The sequence below is a fragment of the Heptranchias perlo genome, chromosome 7 (assembly GCF_035084215.1).
Source record: "Heptranchias perlo isolate sHepPer1 chromosome 7, sHepPer1.hap1, whole genome shotgun sequence".
Lineage (NCBI taxonomy): Eukaryota > Metazoa > Chordata > Chondrichthyes > Hexanchiformes > Hexanchidae > Heptranchias > Heptranchias perlo.
In genome coordinates, this window is record NC_090331.1 from 10137321 (window position 1) to 10153323 (window position 16003).

The 16003-nt window shown below is 44.7% G+C and overlaps 1 protein-coding gene across 2 annotated transcripts in view; it reads left to right on the forward strand.

Annotated features, from left to right (window-relative positions):
* Positions 1-896: 896 nt before the first annotated feature.
* Positions 897-16003, forward strand: part of iqcb1 (IQ motif containing B1) — a 52693-nt gene continuing 37586 nt past the window's right edge. For both annotated transcript variants that reach the window (XM_067987058.1, XM_067987059.1), the window contains exons 1-4: positions 897-1055; positions 5893-6008; positions 9594-9756; positions 15168-15297. In XM_067987058.1, the coding sequence (XP_067843159.1) occupies positions 904-1055; positions 5893-6008; positions 9594-9756; positions 15168-15297 (561 nt within the window). In that variant the 5' untranslated portion in view covers positions 897-903. The remainder of the gene's footprint in view (positions 1056-5892; positions 6009-9593; positions 9757-15167; positions 15298-16003) is intronic.

Consider the following 16003-nt stretch of genomic DNA (forward strand, 5'->3'; position numbering starts at 1 on the left):
CAGCAAGATCCCACAAACAGCAATGAGATGAATGACCAGATAATCTGTTTTTTAAGTGATGGATAAATATTGGCCAGGACACCGGGGAGAGCTCCCATGCTTTTCAAATGGTGCAATGGGATCTCTTAACGTCCACCTGAGAGGGCAGACAGTTTAAAGACGGCACCTCGGACAGTGCAGCCCTCCCCCAGTGTCAGCCTGAATTATTATGTGCTCAAGTCCCTGCTGTGGGAATTGAACCCATAACCTTCTGACTCAAGAGTGCTACCAGCTGAGCCAGGGCTGATGTTACTGAACCTCAAATTTTCCTCTTTTCAATTACTTTTAATTCTATCAACACGACTTAAATTTCACAATTTTTTAAAAAAATATACAAAATCACAAATGTCGAAATATTTTGACCAATATTGTTTTAAGTAGTTAATTAAATTACAAATTGGGATTGGATAAATACTTTAAGGGAAACAATTTGCAGGGCTATGGGGAAAGTGGGACTAATTGGATAGCTCTTTCAAAGAGCCAGCACAGGCGCGATGGGCTGAATGGCCTCCTTCTCTGCTGTATCATTCTATTGAAAATTAATTCCAATATTATTACTCGGTTAATACCTTTAAAACTGATCGTTGCAATAAACAATGTGGAACAATAATCTGTCCTTTATTCCTCTTGCTCTGTTCCCAACTTTTAGCCCCCATTGAGTGCAAGTTACTTGAAGAAAACCGCTTTTACAATTCAATCCGCCGATTCATTGATGTTGAAACTTGTTCGTCTGGTTGGAGTCAATCATTTTTTTAAAAAAAAAATAAATAAATAAAAAATAATTTATGTCGCGGGTGCCTCTGCGTGTTTTTTTTAAAAAAAAATTTCAGCCAGAGTCCAGCGAGGCGGATGGAATCTGTGTCGATGGGAATCCGAAGGCAGCCCGTTGCCCCTGGAAACCGAGGAGCGGCTTCTGGCGCGGCAGCAGGCCGAGCAGAGAGAGTGATGGCCGGGATCAGCAAGGGCAGCAGCAGCAGCGTTAACAACCCGCGGTCAGGACCGAGCCTGGCCCACAGGTAAGGCAGGCACATTCATTCGTCGTGCGTTTTTTATTTTGTTTTCCCGACCGCCGGGGCAAAAGGTGTGCGGCGAGGCCGAGTGCCCGCGCCAGGACCTGGCCCAATTTTCTCCATTGAAATTCCGGGGTACCGCTCGCCCTCCCCCGCCTTGGTTTATATAAAGAGTTTATAGCTGATCTCCCCTTGGCGTTGCAGGCCGGGCGATTCCCCCCCCCGCAAAAGATCAAGAAGTTGCATTTATATAGCGCCTTTCACATCCTCAGGAGGACCCAAAATCAACACTCCAGCCTGAGCCGGAAGGTCAAGAGTTCAAGCCTCACTCCCAAGATTTGAGCGCATGATTTAGAAAGAAAGAACTTGCATTTATGTCATGTCTGTCACGACTGTAGGACGTTTCCAAAGTGCTTTACAACCAGTGAAGAACTTTTAAAAAAAAATAGGAGGATGAATCCGTGGCTGGAGAGATGGTGCAGGAGGGAGGGCTTTAGATTCCAGGGGCATTGGGACCAGTTCTGGGGAAGGTGGGACCTGTACCAGGCCAGACGGGTTGCACGTCAACTGAGCTGCGACCAATGTCTTTGTGAGGAGGTTCGCTAGTGTTGTGGGGTGGGGGTTAAACTAATTTGGCAGGGGGGTGGGCACCAGGATGTAGCAATGGAAGGGAGAAACAAGGGGCACAAAGGATCGGGGGAGAAAAATAGCACTAAAGCAAGTAATAGTACAGTATTAGATGGGATCAGACAAGAGAGTGTACAAGAAAGTCTAAGACTGGTTTGCAGTGCGTGTGTGTAAACGCATGAAGCATGGTAAACAAGGTTGGTGAGCTGCAGGCGCAAATAGCCATATGGGACTGCAACGTCATGGTGATAACGGAGATTTTGATCAAAAAAGGGCAGGATTGGGTACTAAATATTCCTGGATACAAGGTGTTCTGGAAGGATTGGGAAGGAAAGAAAGGAGGGTGGTGGCAGTATTGATTAAGGAGAATATTGCAGTAGCGGAGAGAGAGGACGTCCTGGAGGGGTCAAGGACAGAATCTATTTGGTTAGAGTTAAGAAATTAAAGACGTCCCATTACACTACTGGGTGTATTCTATAGGCCACCGACTAGTGGGAAGGATATAGAGGAGCAAATTTGCAGGGAAATTACAGAGAGGTGCAAAAGCTATAGAGTAGTGATAACTGGGGACTTCAACTAGCCTAATATAAACTGGGATAACAATAATAATATAAGGGGCATTGAAGGGGAGGAATTTTTGAAATGTGTTCAGGATAACTTTCTTAACCAGTACATTTCCGGCCCAACGAGGAAGGAGAAATTGCTGGACATGGTTCTAGGGAATAAGGTGGGCCAAGTGGAACAAGTGTCAGTGGGAGAGCATTTAGGGAGCAGTGATCATAGTATCATAAGGTTTAGAATAGCTATGGAAAAGGACACTGATCATTCTAAAGTAAAAATACTCAAATGGAGGAGAGCCAATTTCAATGGGATGAGAACAGATCTGGCCAATTTCAAAAAGATGACACAAAACTTGGAAGGGTAGTAAGCAGTGAGGAGGGTAAATTCGAATCAAAGATTGGCAGGCAAAACTGTAATTGAACAGTGGGCTGCCTTTGAGGAGGAGATGGTTCGGATACAGTCTAGGCACATTCCCACAAGGCAGAAAGGTAGGGTAACTAAAGCCAGAGCTCCCTGGATGACAAAAGAGATAGTGAGTAAGATGAAATGGAAAAAAGGGGCACATGACAGATGTCAGGTTGATAACACAAGTGAGAACTAATAGAAAGTTCAGAGGGGAAGTGAAAAAGGAAATAAGAGGGGCAAAGAGAGAGTATGGGTTTAGACTGGCAGCCAACATAAAAGGGAATCCAAAAGTCTTCTATGGGCATGTAAACAGTAAACGGGTAGTAAGAGGAGGGGTGGGGCTGATTTTGGACCAAAAAGGAGATCTACTCATGGAGGCAGAGGGGATGGCTGAGGTACTAAATGAGTAAGGAAGAAGATGCTGCCAGAGACTCAGTAAAGGAAGATATAGTTGAGATACTGGATGGGCTAAAAATTGATAAAAAAGAGGTACTCGAAAGGCTAGCTGTACTTAAAGTAGATAAGTCACCTGGTCTGGATGGGTGCATCCTAGGTTGCTGAGGGAAGTAAGGGTACTGGCCATAAGTTTCCAAATATCCTTAGATACGGGGGTGGTGCCAGAGGACTGGAGAATTGCAAATGTTACACCCTTGTTCAAAAAAGGGTGTAAGGACAAACCCAGCGACTATAGGCCAGTCAGTTTAACCTCAGTGGTGGGGAAACTTTTAGAAATGATAATCCGGGACAGAATTAACAGTCACTTGGACATGTGTGGATTGATTAGGGAAAGCCAGCAAGGATTTGTTAAAGGCAAATCATGTTTAACTAATCTGATATTGAGTTTTTGATGAGGTAACAGAGAGGGTAGATGAGGGCAATGCAGTTGATGTGGTGTATATGGACTTCCAAAAGGCCTTTGATAAAGTGCCACATGGTAGGCTTATCATCAAGACTGCGGCCCATGGAATAAAGGGGGCAGTAGCAACATGGATACAGAATTGGCTAAGTGACAGGAAACAGAGAGTAGTGGTGAATGGTTGTTTTTTGGACTGGAGGGAGGTGTACAGTGGTGTTCCCCAGAGGTCAGTACTAGGACCACTGCTTTTCTTGATATATATTAATGACTTGGGCTTGAGTGTAAAGGGCACAATTTCACAATTTCAAAAAGATGACACAAAACTTGGAAGGGTAGTAAGCAGTGAGGAGGATAGTGATAGGCTTCAAGAGGATACAGACAGGCTGGTGGCATGGACGGACACATGGCAGATGAAATTTAACGCAGAAAAATGCAAAGTGATACATTTCGGTACGAAGAACGAGAAGAGGCAACATAAACTAGAGGGCACAACTCTGAAAGGGGTACAGGAACAGAGAGATCTAGGCATATTTGTGCACAAATCGTTGAACGTGGCAGGGCAGGTTGAGAAAGTGGTTAAAAAAGCATTCAGGATCCTAGGCTTTATAAATAGAGGTATAGAGTACAAAAGTATGGAAGTCAAGATGAACCTTTATAAAATACTGGTTTGGCCACAACTGGAGTATTGTGTGTAGTTCTGGGCATCGCACTTCAGGAAAGATGTGAAGGCCTTAGAAAGGATGCAGAAGAGATTTTCTAGAATGATTCCAGGGATGAGGGCCTTTAGTTACATGGATAGACTGGAGAAGCTGGGGTTGTTCTCCTTGGAACAGAGACGGTTGTGAGGAGATTTGATAGAGGTATTCAAAATCATGAAGGATCTAGACAGAGTATATAGAGAGAAACTGTTCCCATTGACGGAAGGGTCAAGAACCAGAGGACATAGATTTAAGGTGATTGGCAAAAGCACCAAAGGTGACATGAGGAAAAACATTTTTACACAGCGAGTGGTTAGGATAGAGCTGGCGTGGACTCGATGGGCCAAATGGCCTCCTTCCGTGCTGTAACCTTTCTATGATTCTATATTTGCCATGATCTAAGCCACAGCATCAGATGGGTAAGTGGAAGTTTAGCATCTCACGTCTTAAGAAGTGGAATAAGCGGAGGGTTAAACCTGGGTTCGAACACTTTCTTTTATTTACATCTTCTATTTGCTGTAGTGTGGCCTGCAGCAAAGCAAAGGGTAGAAAATAAATAGTCAGTACTTTTTCATTCCTGTACCTGGAGGGGGGTGGGTGGTGGTGGGCAATAATTCTCCCAGCTGAGCTGCTATGTACAGGTCCAAGATACGTAAGAATGCCAGGAGTGATCTCTTCACCTGCTTAGCCTTGTTCGGTTGGGGTTGGAGTACAAGAGTAAGGAAGTTTTGCTACAATTGTACAGGTCTTTGGTGAGACCACACCTGGAGTACTGCGTACAGTTTTGGTCTCCGTATCTAAGGAAGGGTATACTTGCCTTAGAGGCGGTGCAACAAAGATTTCACTAGATTGATTCCTGGGATGAGAGGGTTGTCCTATGAGGAGAGATTAAGTAGAATGAGTCTGTACTCTGCAGTTTAGAAGAATGCGAGATGATCTCATTGACACATATAAGATTCTGAGGGGGCCTGACAGGGTAGATAATGAGAGGTTGTTTCCCCTGGCTGGAGAGTCTAGAACTAGGGGGCATGGTCTCAGGATAAGGAGTCGGCCATTTAAGACTGAGATAAAGAGGAATTTCTTCACTGAGGGTTGTGAATCTTTGGAATTCTCTACCCCAGAGGGCTGTGGATGCTAAGTTGTCGAATATGTTCAAGACTGAGATTGACAGATTTTTGGAATCAAGGGATATGGGGATCGGGCAGGAAAGTGGAGTTGAGGTCGAAGATCAGCCTTGATCTTATTGAATGGCGGAGCAGGCTCAAGGGGCCATATGGCCTACTCCTGCTCCTATTTATTATGTTCAGAGCTCTGGGTGGCCATTGACTGCAAATTTGCAATGCCCACAGTTTCGAAGCCTTTTGAGACTGGTGGGCTTCGCAAGGTGATTCACAGCATCATAGGTCCTTCTTGCAAAATACAAATATGAATACCTGGAAAATTATTTTGGTTTAGGTGAGTCAACCGGAACTTATCAATGGCAAGCACCCGAGAGGAGAGTGCTGATTGGTGATGTCCAAAGTAAACCGGTGTCACCCCCCACTGGCCCGTGTAAGATAGGATTCTCCCAGCTCATGTTATGAATGAGGAACTGTTCTTTTACATTGTGAGAATGTGTTTATATTTTATACTGTGAACATTATATTGAATTTGTCACTGATCAAAATGTCACTTTTATTTTGTGCTGTGCGATCAGGGGTGCAGCCATAGGTAGTTTGGATCAACGAGTGGATCCCCAAATTTTTAACTTGGCAGCTGACGTTGCGGAAAGCCCAGATAATAAGATCCCTACACTGCTGCTAAAGCTGAAAGGTAAGAAATTGGCTGCTTTATTACAAAATCAAGCATCCGCAGGTATTGTATCTTTTCCCCTTCAATTGCCCTCCCTCCAACCCTCCAGAAGGTGCTGAGTGTAGCTGGAGTAAGGTGCTGTGCTTGTTGCTTACCTTCCAATATGCTGTCCAGGTAGCTTTTATTCATGTGAGTATAGATAATGACTGTAGGACTATTTATTTATGTTGACTGGCATCATAACCAGTTGCCATCCTGCCCTTCACCCAACGTCCACAGTGGTCACTGGATAGCGATCAGCTGTGGGAACACTGGCTGATTTTCCGCGTCCTAAGCTCAAAGGAATGAGGTCAATTAGAGCACCACAATTGCTGTTTGGTTGAGATCAGCTAACGCAGCACAAATCAGGAATCAAATCTGTAGTACTCTGGCCTGTGTTTTACCAACACAGTGTTTTACCAACACAGTGTTTTACCAACACAGTGTTTTACGGAGAGCTGAATTCTTGATGTATAAGAAAATGTGTGTATCTATTCATTGTCTGTATTGTTACTTCCTTGTTAGCCACAATGAAATCTAGTAACATCTGCTTTCAGTGCAAAGTATTACTTTAATGGTATGTGTTTAAGTAAATGGGACAGTGCATCATATGAACTTCTATATGTGCCATGTTCATATGATAGATTACAGCTTGTTCCCCACTCTTTCCACCATCAGAGACTGCTGTTTCAGTCACTGTGCTTGATTTCTGGAATTCTCGCTTCTGATCACTGTGCCCCATTCCCCCCCTCCCTGCCTTCAGAAACTTTCTTTAAAAAAATTCTTCTTTGCGCCATTTTCCCACGCCTAATTTTCCTAATTATTCTATGCAGTGTTGATCTTTTCTGCCTGTTGAGCGCACAGACATTTTCTTTTACACATGGGGCATTTTATAAATGTAAGTTGTTGAGTGTGTAGTAACACATTGGCCTTGAAATTGGTTCGCGCCAGCACGAACTGGGCACAGGGAGCGATCCCTGCACTGGACATTGGTCCTCAGGCCTGATTCCAATGAGACCGGCAAGCTGCACATGCACATGATCGGTGTCCCCAGGTAGCTCACCAGCTACGTCATCGGCAGCAGCCCTCGGGTAGGTCCTGTGAGGGGGCAGAGCTGACCAGGAGAGGGGTGAAGCGATCGGGAGTGGAGGCCATTGCAGTGGGAGGCCCCTTGCTTGCTTATGCATAGGCACTAACACTAATTTCAGGCGTGGGCTCTGGATGCTCCTTTTTCTGCCTTTACTAATATGACAAGTGGCGCGGAATTTGTGTGCGCGCCGCCACCTGCCATTTTATGCCTGTAAATGGGTGCGGTATCAACCAACTTCTAGGCCTTTGAGTGGTTGAGATGATACCATAGCCTGGGAGGCTGAAGCTTTAATTGAAAACAAAGGCAGAAAATGCTGGAACTACTCAGAACCTGCCCAAAACATTGTCCTGTCTCTTTTTTTCTCTACAGGTGCAGTTCCAGCATTTGCATTTTATTCACTTCACCTCAACCCAAGGCTAATTTGGAACACAATCTGCAGTTTGTGATTAAAAAGAAAAAAAAACTGTGAATGCTAGAAATCCAAAATAAAAACAGAAAATGCTGGAAATACAGAGCTGGTCCAGGTGTATTGGAGCTAAGGGTCTATGTCCAAACTTTAATCTATCTTTTCTTTTGTGATTTGTCATAATTTTTCATTATGAAGTGAAAGTAGTGCTGTTTTAAACAGACAGCAGATATATCACTTCACTTTCCCATTTTCTGCACCTAGTGCCAGCATTCGAGTTCTAATACAGCATTGCCAGCTGCATGAGTAAAGCTCTCTCCGCTGCACTCTGTTAAGGTTCTGTCAGAGTGACTCAAATCTAACCTTGGAAGAATGCCCTTTCCTGTAGCAATATGACATTTCCTTTTCCCACACCAGCCATCCTGTAGCTTCTCTGAGATTGTGAGTTTACTTCCACTGTATGCCAAATTAATGGTAGTTTCCTGCCAGACACTATGGAGATCATCCAAACTCATCTCACGTATGATTGTTACAGCTGACAGGGAGAGGAGACTTTCATCATCACTTCAGTCTAAGCTAAAACTGAGACCGAGACCCAGTTCCCAAAAGTTTCTAATCCATTGTGCTACAGCCTCCCTGTCTTTTGAATTTTTTATTTTTTTTATTGGATTCTGAAGGGAGTACATTTTTGCCACTATTGTGTTTAGCACATTCATAGAATCATGGAATCATAGAATGATACAGCCAGAAGGAGGCCATTCAGCCCATCGTGCCTGTGCCGGCTCTTTGAAAGAGCTATCCAATTAGTCCCACTCCCCTGCTCCTTCCCCATAGCCCTGCAAATTCCCTTTTGAAAGTTATTATTGAATCTGCTTCTACCAAAATGAATCACTTCACACTTCTCTGCGTTGAATTTCATCTGCCATTTGTCTGCCCATTTCACCAGTCTGTCTTTGTCCTCTTGAAGTCGGTTACTATCCTCCTCACTATCTACATTTCCGAGTTTCGTGTCATCTGCAAACTTCAAAATTATGCCCTGTATACCTAAGTCCAGGCCATTAACGTATATCAAAAAAAGCAGTGGTCCCAACTCCAACCCCCGGGGGATACCACTGCACACTTCTCTCCAGTCTGAAAAACAACCGTTCACCACTACTCTCTGCTTTCTATCTTTTAGCCAATTTTGTATCCACGTAGCAACTGCCCCTTTAATCCCATGGGCTTCAATTTTGCTAACAAGTCTATTATGTGGCACGTTATCAAACGCCTTTTGAAAGTCCATATTCACAACATCAACTGCACTACCCTCATCAACCGTATTCATACATATATTTTATGAACCCATTGTATGCCCAAGTGTACATTTATGTATATTTTATGAGGCCATTGTATGTTTAGGTGTACATTCACATGTATGTTTTCTGAAAATGTACATTCCCATACATATTTTATGTAGACACTGTACCTTTTGAATTGCACAGTGCTGGCAGGAAAATGCATCGATACATCCAGGCTTCTTTGCGTGACTGTTCTTGCACTTGGAGCAATGCTGTTCGGGAGGGTTGAGGCAGCTTGTTTGGTCTTGGGTTCTAGGCATTATGTAGACCTGGAGGGGGTGAGGAGGCTCCGCCTACCAGTAGCCATGTCAGTTGAAGTTGATGCACATCGTGGCCCATGGATGGGATGCAGCGCTGGGGCAGGGGGAGGGGAAAGCAAGCATGATTTTTTTTTTAATTGAGTGGTAAATACTGATGATGTCAACAGGGGAGCTGGGTTAAGCTCGATCAGTGTGATAGAGCAAAGTTAGAATACATGTACAGACTTTACAGTTTTACTATGAAATCTGTAATGTTGATGCTTAGGGCCACAAGCGTGTATTTTGTTTTACAGTGTTCTGAATCTGTTAAAATCAAATAGTAGTTAAGATTTTTTTTAAATCTCCTCAGAATTGAAAATGGTTCCCAGAGGGCTGCACTGTTATGTTAACATATTTTCCAGCATGGTTTGAGTTTTTGTTTCTGGTGGAGCATTAACCCATTCTCCTTTGAACCTTGCCATATGCCTCTTACAGAAATCCTGAAAGGACCTCCCTTAGGAAGCAAGGAGTTAAAGAAGTTAAAAGAGGATATTTATTATTACGACCTAATTCAATATTGCGTACTGGTGCTTACACAAGATTACCACCACATCTCAGGAGGCTGGTTCACAGCTGTACAGCTGGCGGAAATACTCAGGTAAAGCAGATCAGGAGCATAATCTCTCTGATTGATATTCAGCTCTATGTTGCTTTTAAAGTTCTGGTTCAGAACAAAGTAATTCTGTTGTATCACATTTCCACAGAATGAAATTGAAAAAGAGTTACATTTAAATGTTTAAACCAAAGTGTATTCACACAAGTTTTTTTTTAAAAGAGGCAAAAGGTTGTTAAAATGCCAAGCATTGATATTATTACACCAAAGACTGAAAACAATAAGTGATTTATTAGATTCAGTAATCGCTAAACACCTCACGCCCATTATGTTAGGAAGTTCCTGGTCTTGGATGCTTGGATGGGGCTGTCTGCCGTAGACCTTCCTCTGGTTGTGAACCAAAGGGAGATAAACTAGGGACAGACAGTCATGTTTTTACATAGAAATCTACAAGGCAGGCTTTCGTCCAAAGTCAGAAGGTTACAATCCAGGAGGCTAGTTAGAAGTTATTTTGTTTAAATCAAGCAAGGGGTGACCCACTGATGTGGGGCAATGTAACATGTTCATTATTTTGCAGAATTATGCAAAGACAAGTTGTACTGATTTGAATTAAGTGGGTATGTTGCCCTGTATGTTCACTTGCTGTCTGAAAAAGAAAACAGCTTAATGTTTCATTCTGGCCTCATCTCACTAAAGTGTAAACAGTCCGCCTACGTGAGTGGACGTGCGAAAGACACGATATCCAGTTCGAATGTCAAAAGGAACAAATTGTTACATCCGCTGGGTTATGTTATTTTATAAGAAGGTATTTGGGCAGTGTAAACCAGCTCCTGAAATTAAGAGTCATAGGATCTGCTTACAGGAGCAACTGACACCACTGAAACCGAGAAGGATATATTCCCTGCAGCACGCGATGAAATAAAAATGAAAGTCAAGGATACTGCAGTTCAGGTCAATTGGTGGCTCAAGTCTGCCATTTGTCACTGTTCAGCATAACATCCCTTGCAAACCCAACAAAAAAAAAATCCCCAAAATGGAATTAATTTCCCCCTTGGACTGCATCTGCAAATATTAGTATAAGATAATACATAAACTGGAGTGCCTTTCAAATATTTAAAGCATCTCTGTATTGAGGTGGTTTCAGTAAAATGTTGTAGCTTTGATTTATGACATAATCCCCACCCCCTATGTTGCTTTAAAGCACATTTCAGTCTGTATATTAACCTATAAATAATACACAGCGCAATTCAATAGCGCTGACTTCGCAGTCAGGTGCTCCTAGAACAGAACAGTGCGCACAGCGGGTTCTGACTGGGAAATAACAAGCCCCACTCCCTGCGAGCACCCAACCACGGAATCAGCCACGTTATCTCTGAACAGGAAGTATTACAGTGTTAATTTTTTTTTATGGTCAGCTAGGAATCTAGACCATGGTTACGAATTACCAAACCAAGCTACAGAAAAATCCACTTCTGTAGTTTGCTTAATATGCAGTGCACATTTGACCTTTTTTTTATTCGTTCATGGGATGTGGGCGTCGCTGGCGAGGCAGGCATTTATTGCCCATCCCTAATTGCCCTTGAGAAGGTGGTGGTGAGCCGCCTTCTTGAACCGCTGCAGTCCGTGTGGTGACGGTTCTCCCACAGTACTGTTAGGAAGGGAGTTCCAGGATTTTGACCCAGCGACGATGAAGGAACGGCAATATATTTCCAAGTCGGGATGGTGTGTGACTTGGAGGGGAACGTGCAGGTGGTGTTGTTCCCATGTGCCTGCTGCCCTTGTCCTTCTAGGTGGTAGAGGTCGCGGGTTTGGGAAGTGCTGTCGAAGAAGCCTTGGCGAGTTGCTGCAGTGCATCCTGTGGATGGTACACACTGCAGCCACTGTGCGCCGGTGGTGAAGGGAGTGAATGTTTAGGGTGGTGGATGGGGTGCCAATCAAGCGGGCTGCTTTGTCCTGGATGGTGTCGAGCTTCTTGAGTGTTGTTGGATCTGCACTCATCCAAGCAAGTGGAGAGTATTCCATTACACTCCTGACTTGTGCCTTGTAGATGGTGGAAAGGCTTTGGGGAGTCAGGAGGTGAGTCATTCACCGCAGAATACCCAGCCTCTGACCTGCTCTTGTAGCCACAGTATTTATATGGCTGGTCCAGTTAAGTTTCTGGTCAGTGGTGACCCCCAGGATGTTGATGGTGGGGGATTCGACGATGGTAATGCCGTTGAATGTCAAGGGGAGGTGGTTAGACTCTCTCTTGTTGGAGATGGTCATTGCCTGGCACTTGTCTGGCGCGAATGTTACTTGCCGTTTGAGCCCAAGCCTGGACGTTGTCCAGGTCTTGCTGCATGCGGGCTCGGACTGCTTCATTATTTGAGGGGTTGCGAATGGAACTGAACACTGTGCAATCATCAGCGCACATCCCCATTTCTGACCTTATGATGGAGGGAAGGTCATTGATGAAGCAGCTGAAGATGGTTGGGCCTAGGACACTGCCCTGAGGAACTCCTGCAGCAATGTCCTGGGGCTGAGATGATTGGCCTCCAACAACCACTACCATCTTCCTTTGTGCTAGGTATGACTCCAGCCATCGGAGAGTTTTCCCCCTGATTCCCATTGACTTCAATTTTACTAGGGCTCCTTGGTGCCACACTCGATCAAATGCTGCCTTGATGTCAAGGGCAGTCACTCTCACCTCACCTCTGGAATTCAGCTCTTTTGTCCATGTTTGGACCAAGGCTGTAATGAGGCTGGAGCCGAGTGATCCTGGCAGAACCCAAACTGAGCATCGATGAGCAGGTTATTGGTGAGTAAGTGCTACTTGATAGCACTGACGACGACACCTTCCATCATTTTGCTGATGATTGAGAGTAGACTGATGGGGCGGTAATTGGCCGGATTGGATTTGTCTTGCTTTTTGTGGACAGGACATACCTGGGCAATTTTTCACATTGTCGGGTAGATGCCAGTGTTGTAGCTGCACTGGAACAGCTTGGCTAGAGGCACAGCTAGTTCTGGAGCACAGGTCTTCAGCACTACAGCTGGGATGTTGTCGGGGCCCATTGCCTTTGCTGTATCCAGTGCACTCAGCCATTTCTTGATATCACGTGGAGTGAATCGAATTGGCTGAAGACTGGCTTCTGTGATGGTGAGGATATAGGGAGGAGGCCGAGATGGGTCATCCACTCGACACTTCTGGCTGAAGTTGGTTGCAAGCGCTTCAGCCTTGTCTTTTGCACTCACGTGCTGGACTCCGCCATCATTGAGGATGGGGATGTTTGCAGAGCCTCCTCCTCCCGTGAGTTGTTTAATTGTCCACCACCATTCACGACTGGATGTGGCAGGACTGCAGAGCTTTGATCTGATCCGTTGGTTGTGGAATCGCTTAGCTCTGTCTATAGCATGTTGCTTCCGCTGTTTAGCATGCATGTAGTCCTGAGTTGTAGCTTCACCAGGTTGGCACCTCATTTTTAGGTACGCCTGGTGCTGCTCCTGGCATGCTCTTCTACTCTCCTCATTGAACCAGGGTTGATCCCCTGGCTTGTTGGTAATGGTAGAGTGAGGAATATGCCGGGCCATGAGGTTACAGATTGTGCTGGAATACAATTCTGCTGCTTATGGCCCACAGCGCCTCATGGATGCCCAGTTTTGAGCTGCTAGATCTGTTCTGAATCTATCCCATTTAGCACGGTGGTAATGCCACACAACACGTTGGATGGTGTCCTCAGTGCGAAGACGGGACTTCATCTCCACGAGGACTGTGTGGTGGTCACTCCTACCAATACTGTCATGGACAGATGCATTTGCGACAGGTAGGTTGGTGAGGACGAGGTCAAGTAAGTTTTTCCCTCGTGTTGGTTCGCTCACTCCCTGCCCCGGGTCCAGTCTGGCAGCTGTGTCCTTCAGGACTCGGCCAGCAGTGGTGCTACCGAGCCACTTTTGGTGATGGACATTGAAGTCCCCCACCCAGAGTACATTTTGTGCCCTTGCTACCCTCAGTGCTTCCTCCAAGTGGTGCTCAACATGGAGGAGGACTGATTCATTAGCTGAGGGAGGGCGGTAGGTGGTAATCAGCAGGAAGTTTCCTTGCCCATGTTTGACCTGATGCCATGAGATTTCGCGGGGTCCAGAGTCAATGTTGAGGACTCCCAGGGCCACTCTCTCCTGACTGTATATCACTGTACCTCCACCTCTGGTAGGTCTGTCCTGCCGGTGGGACAGGACATACCCAGGGATGGTGATGGAAGAGTCTGGGATGTTGGCTGAAAGGTATGATTCTGTGAGTATGGCTATGTCAGGCTGTTGCTTGACTAGTCTGTGGGACAGCTCTCCCAATTTTGGCACAAGTCCCCAGATGATAGTGAGGAGGACTTTGCAGGGTCGACCGGGCTTGGTTTGCTGTTGTCGTGTCCGGTGCCTAGCGGTCCGATGCCGGGTCGTCCGACCGGTTTTATTCTTCTTGTGACTTTTTTTAGTGAGATTTTACAACTGAGTGGCTTGCTAGGCCATTTCAGAGGGCAATTAAGAATCAGCCACTTTTCTGTGGGTCTGGAGTCACATATAGGCCAGACCGGGTAAGGACAGCAGGTTTCCTCCCCTAAAGGACATTAGTGAACCAGATGGGTTTTTACGACAAGCTAAAAGCATTGCTTCTGCTAGTTTCATGGCCACCATTACTGATACTAGTATTTTAATTCCAGATTTTTTATTTAATTAATTGAATTAATTAATTGAATTTAAATTCCCCAGCTGCCATGGCGGGATTTGAACTCATAACTCTGGATTATTGGTCCAGGCCTCTGGACCTGTAGGGACATACCCGACTCACCTGAACCCTGGGAACTTTGACGTGGTATCCACGGCTTACGCATAATGTCAGCCAGTTAAACTCCACTTTCAGCATCCATTTGTGCTCTATGAAGCACCATGAGCCATTTACCACATTAAAGGTGGTATATAAATGTGAGTTGTTAACTTATTTGGCTAAAACCCACTCATCTGACCAGCACAAAGCACTGGTAGCCTTCTTGCTGCTTGTCAAGCTAGTTCAACCAATGATTGTAAAGAACTTTAACTTTATTCTCTTGATTTATAATGTTACTTGAACCTCTCTGATAGATTCACTTCCACAGTCCATTATTCTCTATATAAACCAACTGAACTCCTTGATTAGAGTCTAGCCTATCACTCACTCCCAGATGACCATTATTCTATATCATCTGAACCCCTCATTCCTGGGTATCCATTATTCTGCACAAAAACCTTCTGAGACCTTTGATTAGATTGCAATCTTTTTATCACCGTTAAGCATCCAACTTGTCAATTCATTTGGCCACCGGAGCTAAAGATTCATTTGACATAAATATCTAGATTTTGTCAAGTGAACGTCTTGCAGGATAAAAAGCGTCGATCAGAATATTTCGAGGTTCACAGAATTAACGGTAAATTGAATTGCTTCCTCTCAGCACTGCCTGTGTGGGTCTGGATCCGAAGGAAGATGTGGAAGAGTTTTACAACAAAGTGCTGCCGTCAGCTGCAGATAATTTGATGCTGCTGGCACGACGCCTGCAGGCTCGCTTCCTCAAAGCTGTCGAGGTAATTCTGCATATAGATTCTGCCTGTCTACCATATTTACATGGGTGTTATTTATAAGCATATTTCACTAATCTACAAGCTAAAAGCATTGCTTCTGCTACTGGTTTACAAGATGCAGAGTATGTCGATTGGCTCAAATTTCGCATTCACTTTAAAAACAACCACTCCAAACAACTGACCAGCGTGCACACACATTTGTCAGAAAATTCACAATTACAAAACAGAACCATGTCCCTAAGAAATATTTTACAACGTCCTTTGAGTGGCTGTGTAGTTTCTCCAACCTTTCTACTGTATGCCCCTAAAAATAAGGCTCGTAACACAATAAACATGTCAAAAAATTAAAGAAATTCTGGAGGAGAAATCATAAAAACCGTATCTTCCAATTACCCCAGCAACTCCACACTCTGTCTCACACTCTCTGTCTCACACTCTCTGTCTCACACTCTCTGTCTCACACTCTCTGTCTCACACTCTCTCTCTCACACTCTCTCTCACACTCTCTCTCACACACTCTCTGTCTCACACTCTCTGTCTCACACTCTCTGTCTCACACTCTCTGTCTCACACTCTCTGTCTCACACTCTCTCTCTCACACTCTCTCACACTCTCTCTCACACACTCTCTCTCACACACTCTCTCTCTCACACTCTCTCTCACACACTCTCTCTCACACACTCTCACACACTCTCTCTCACACACTCTC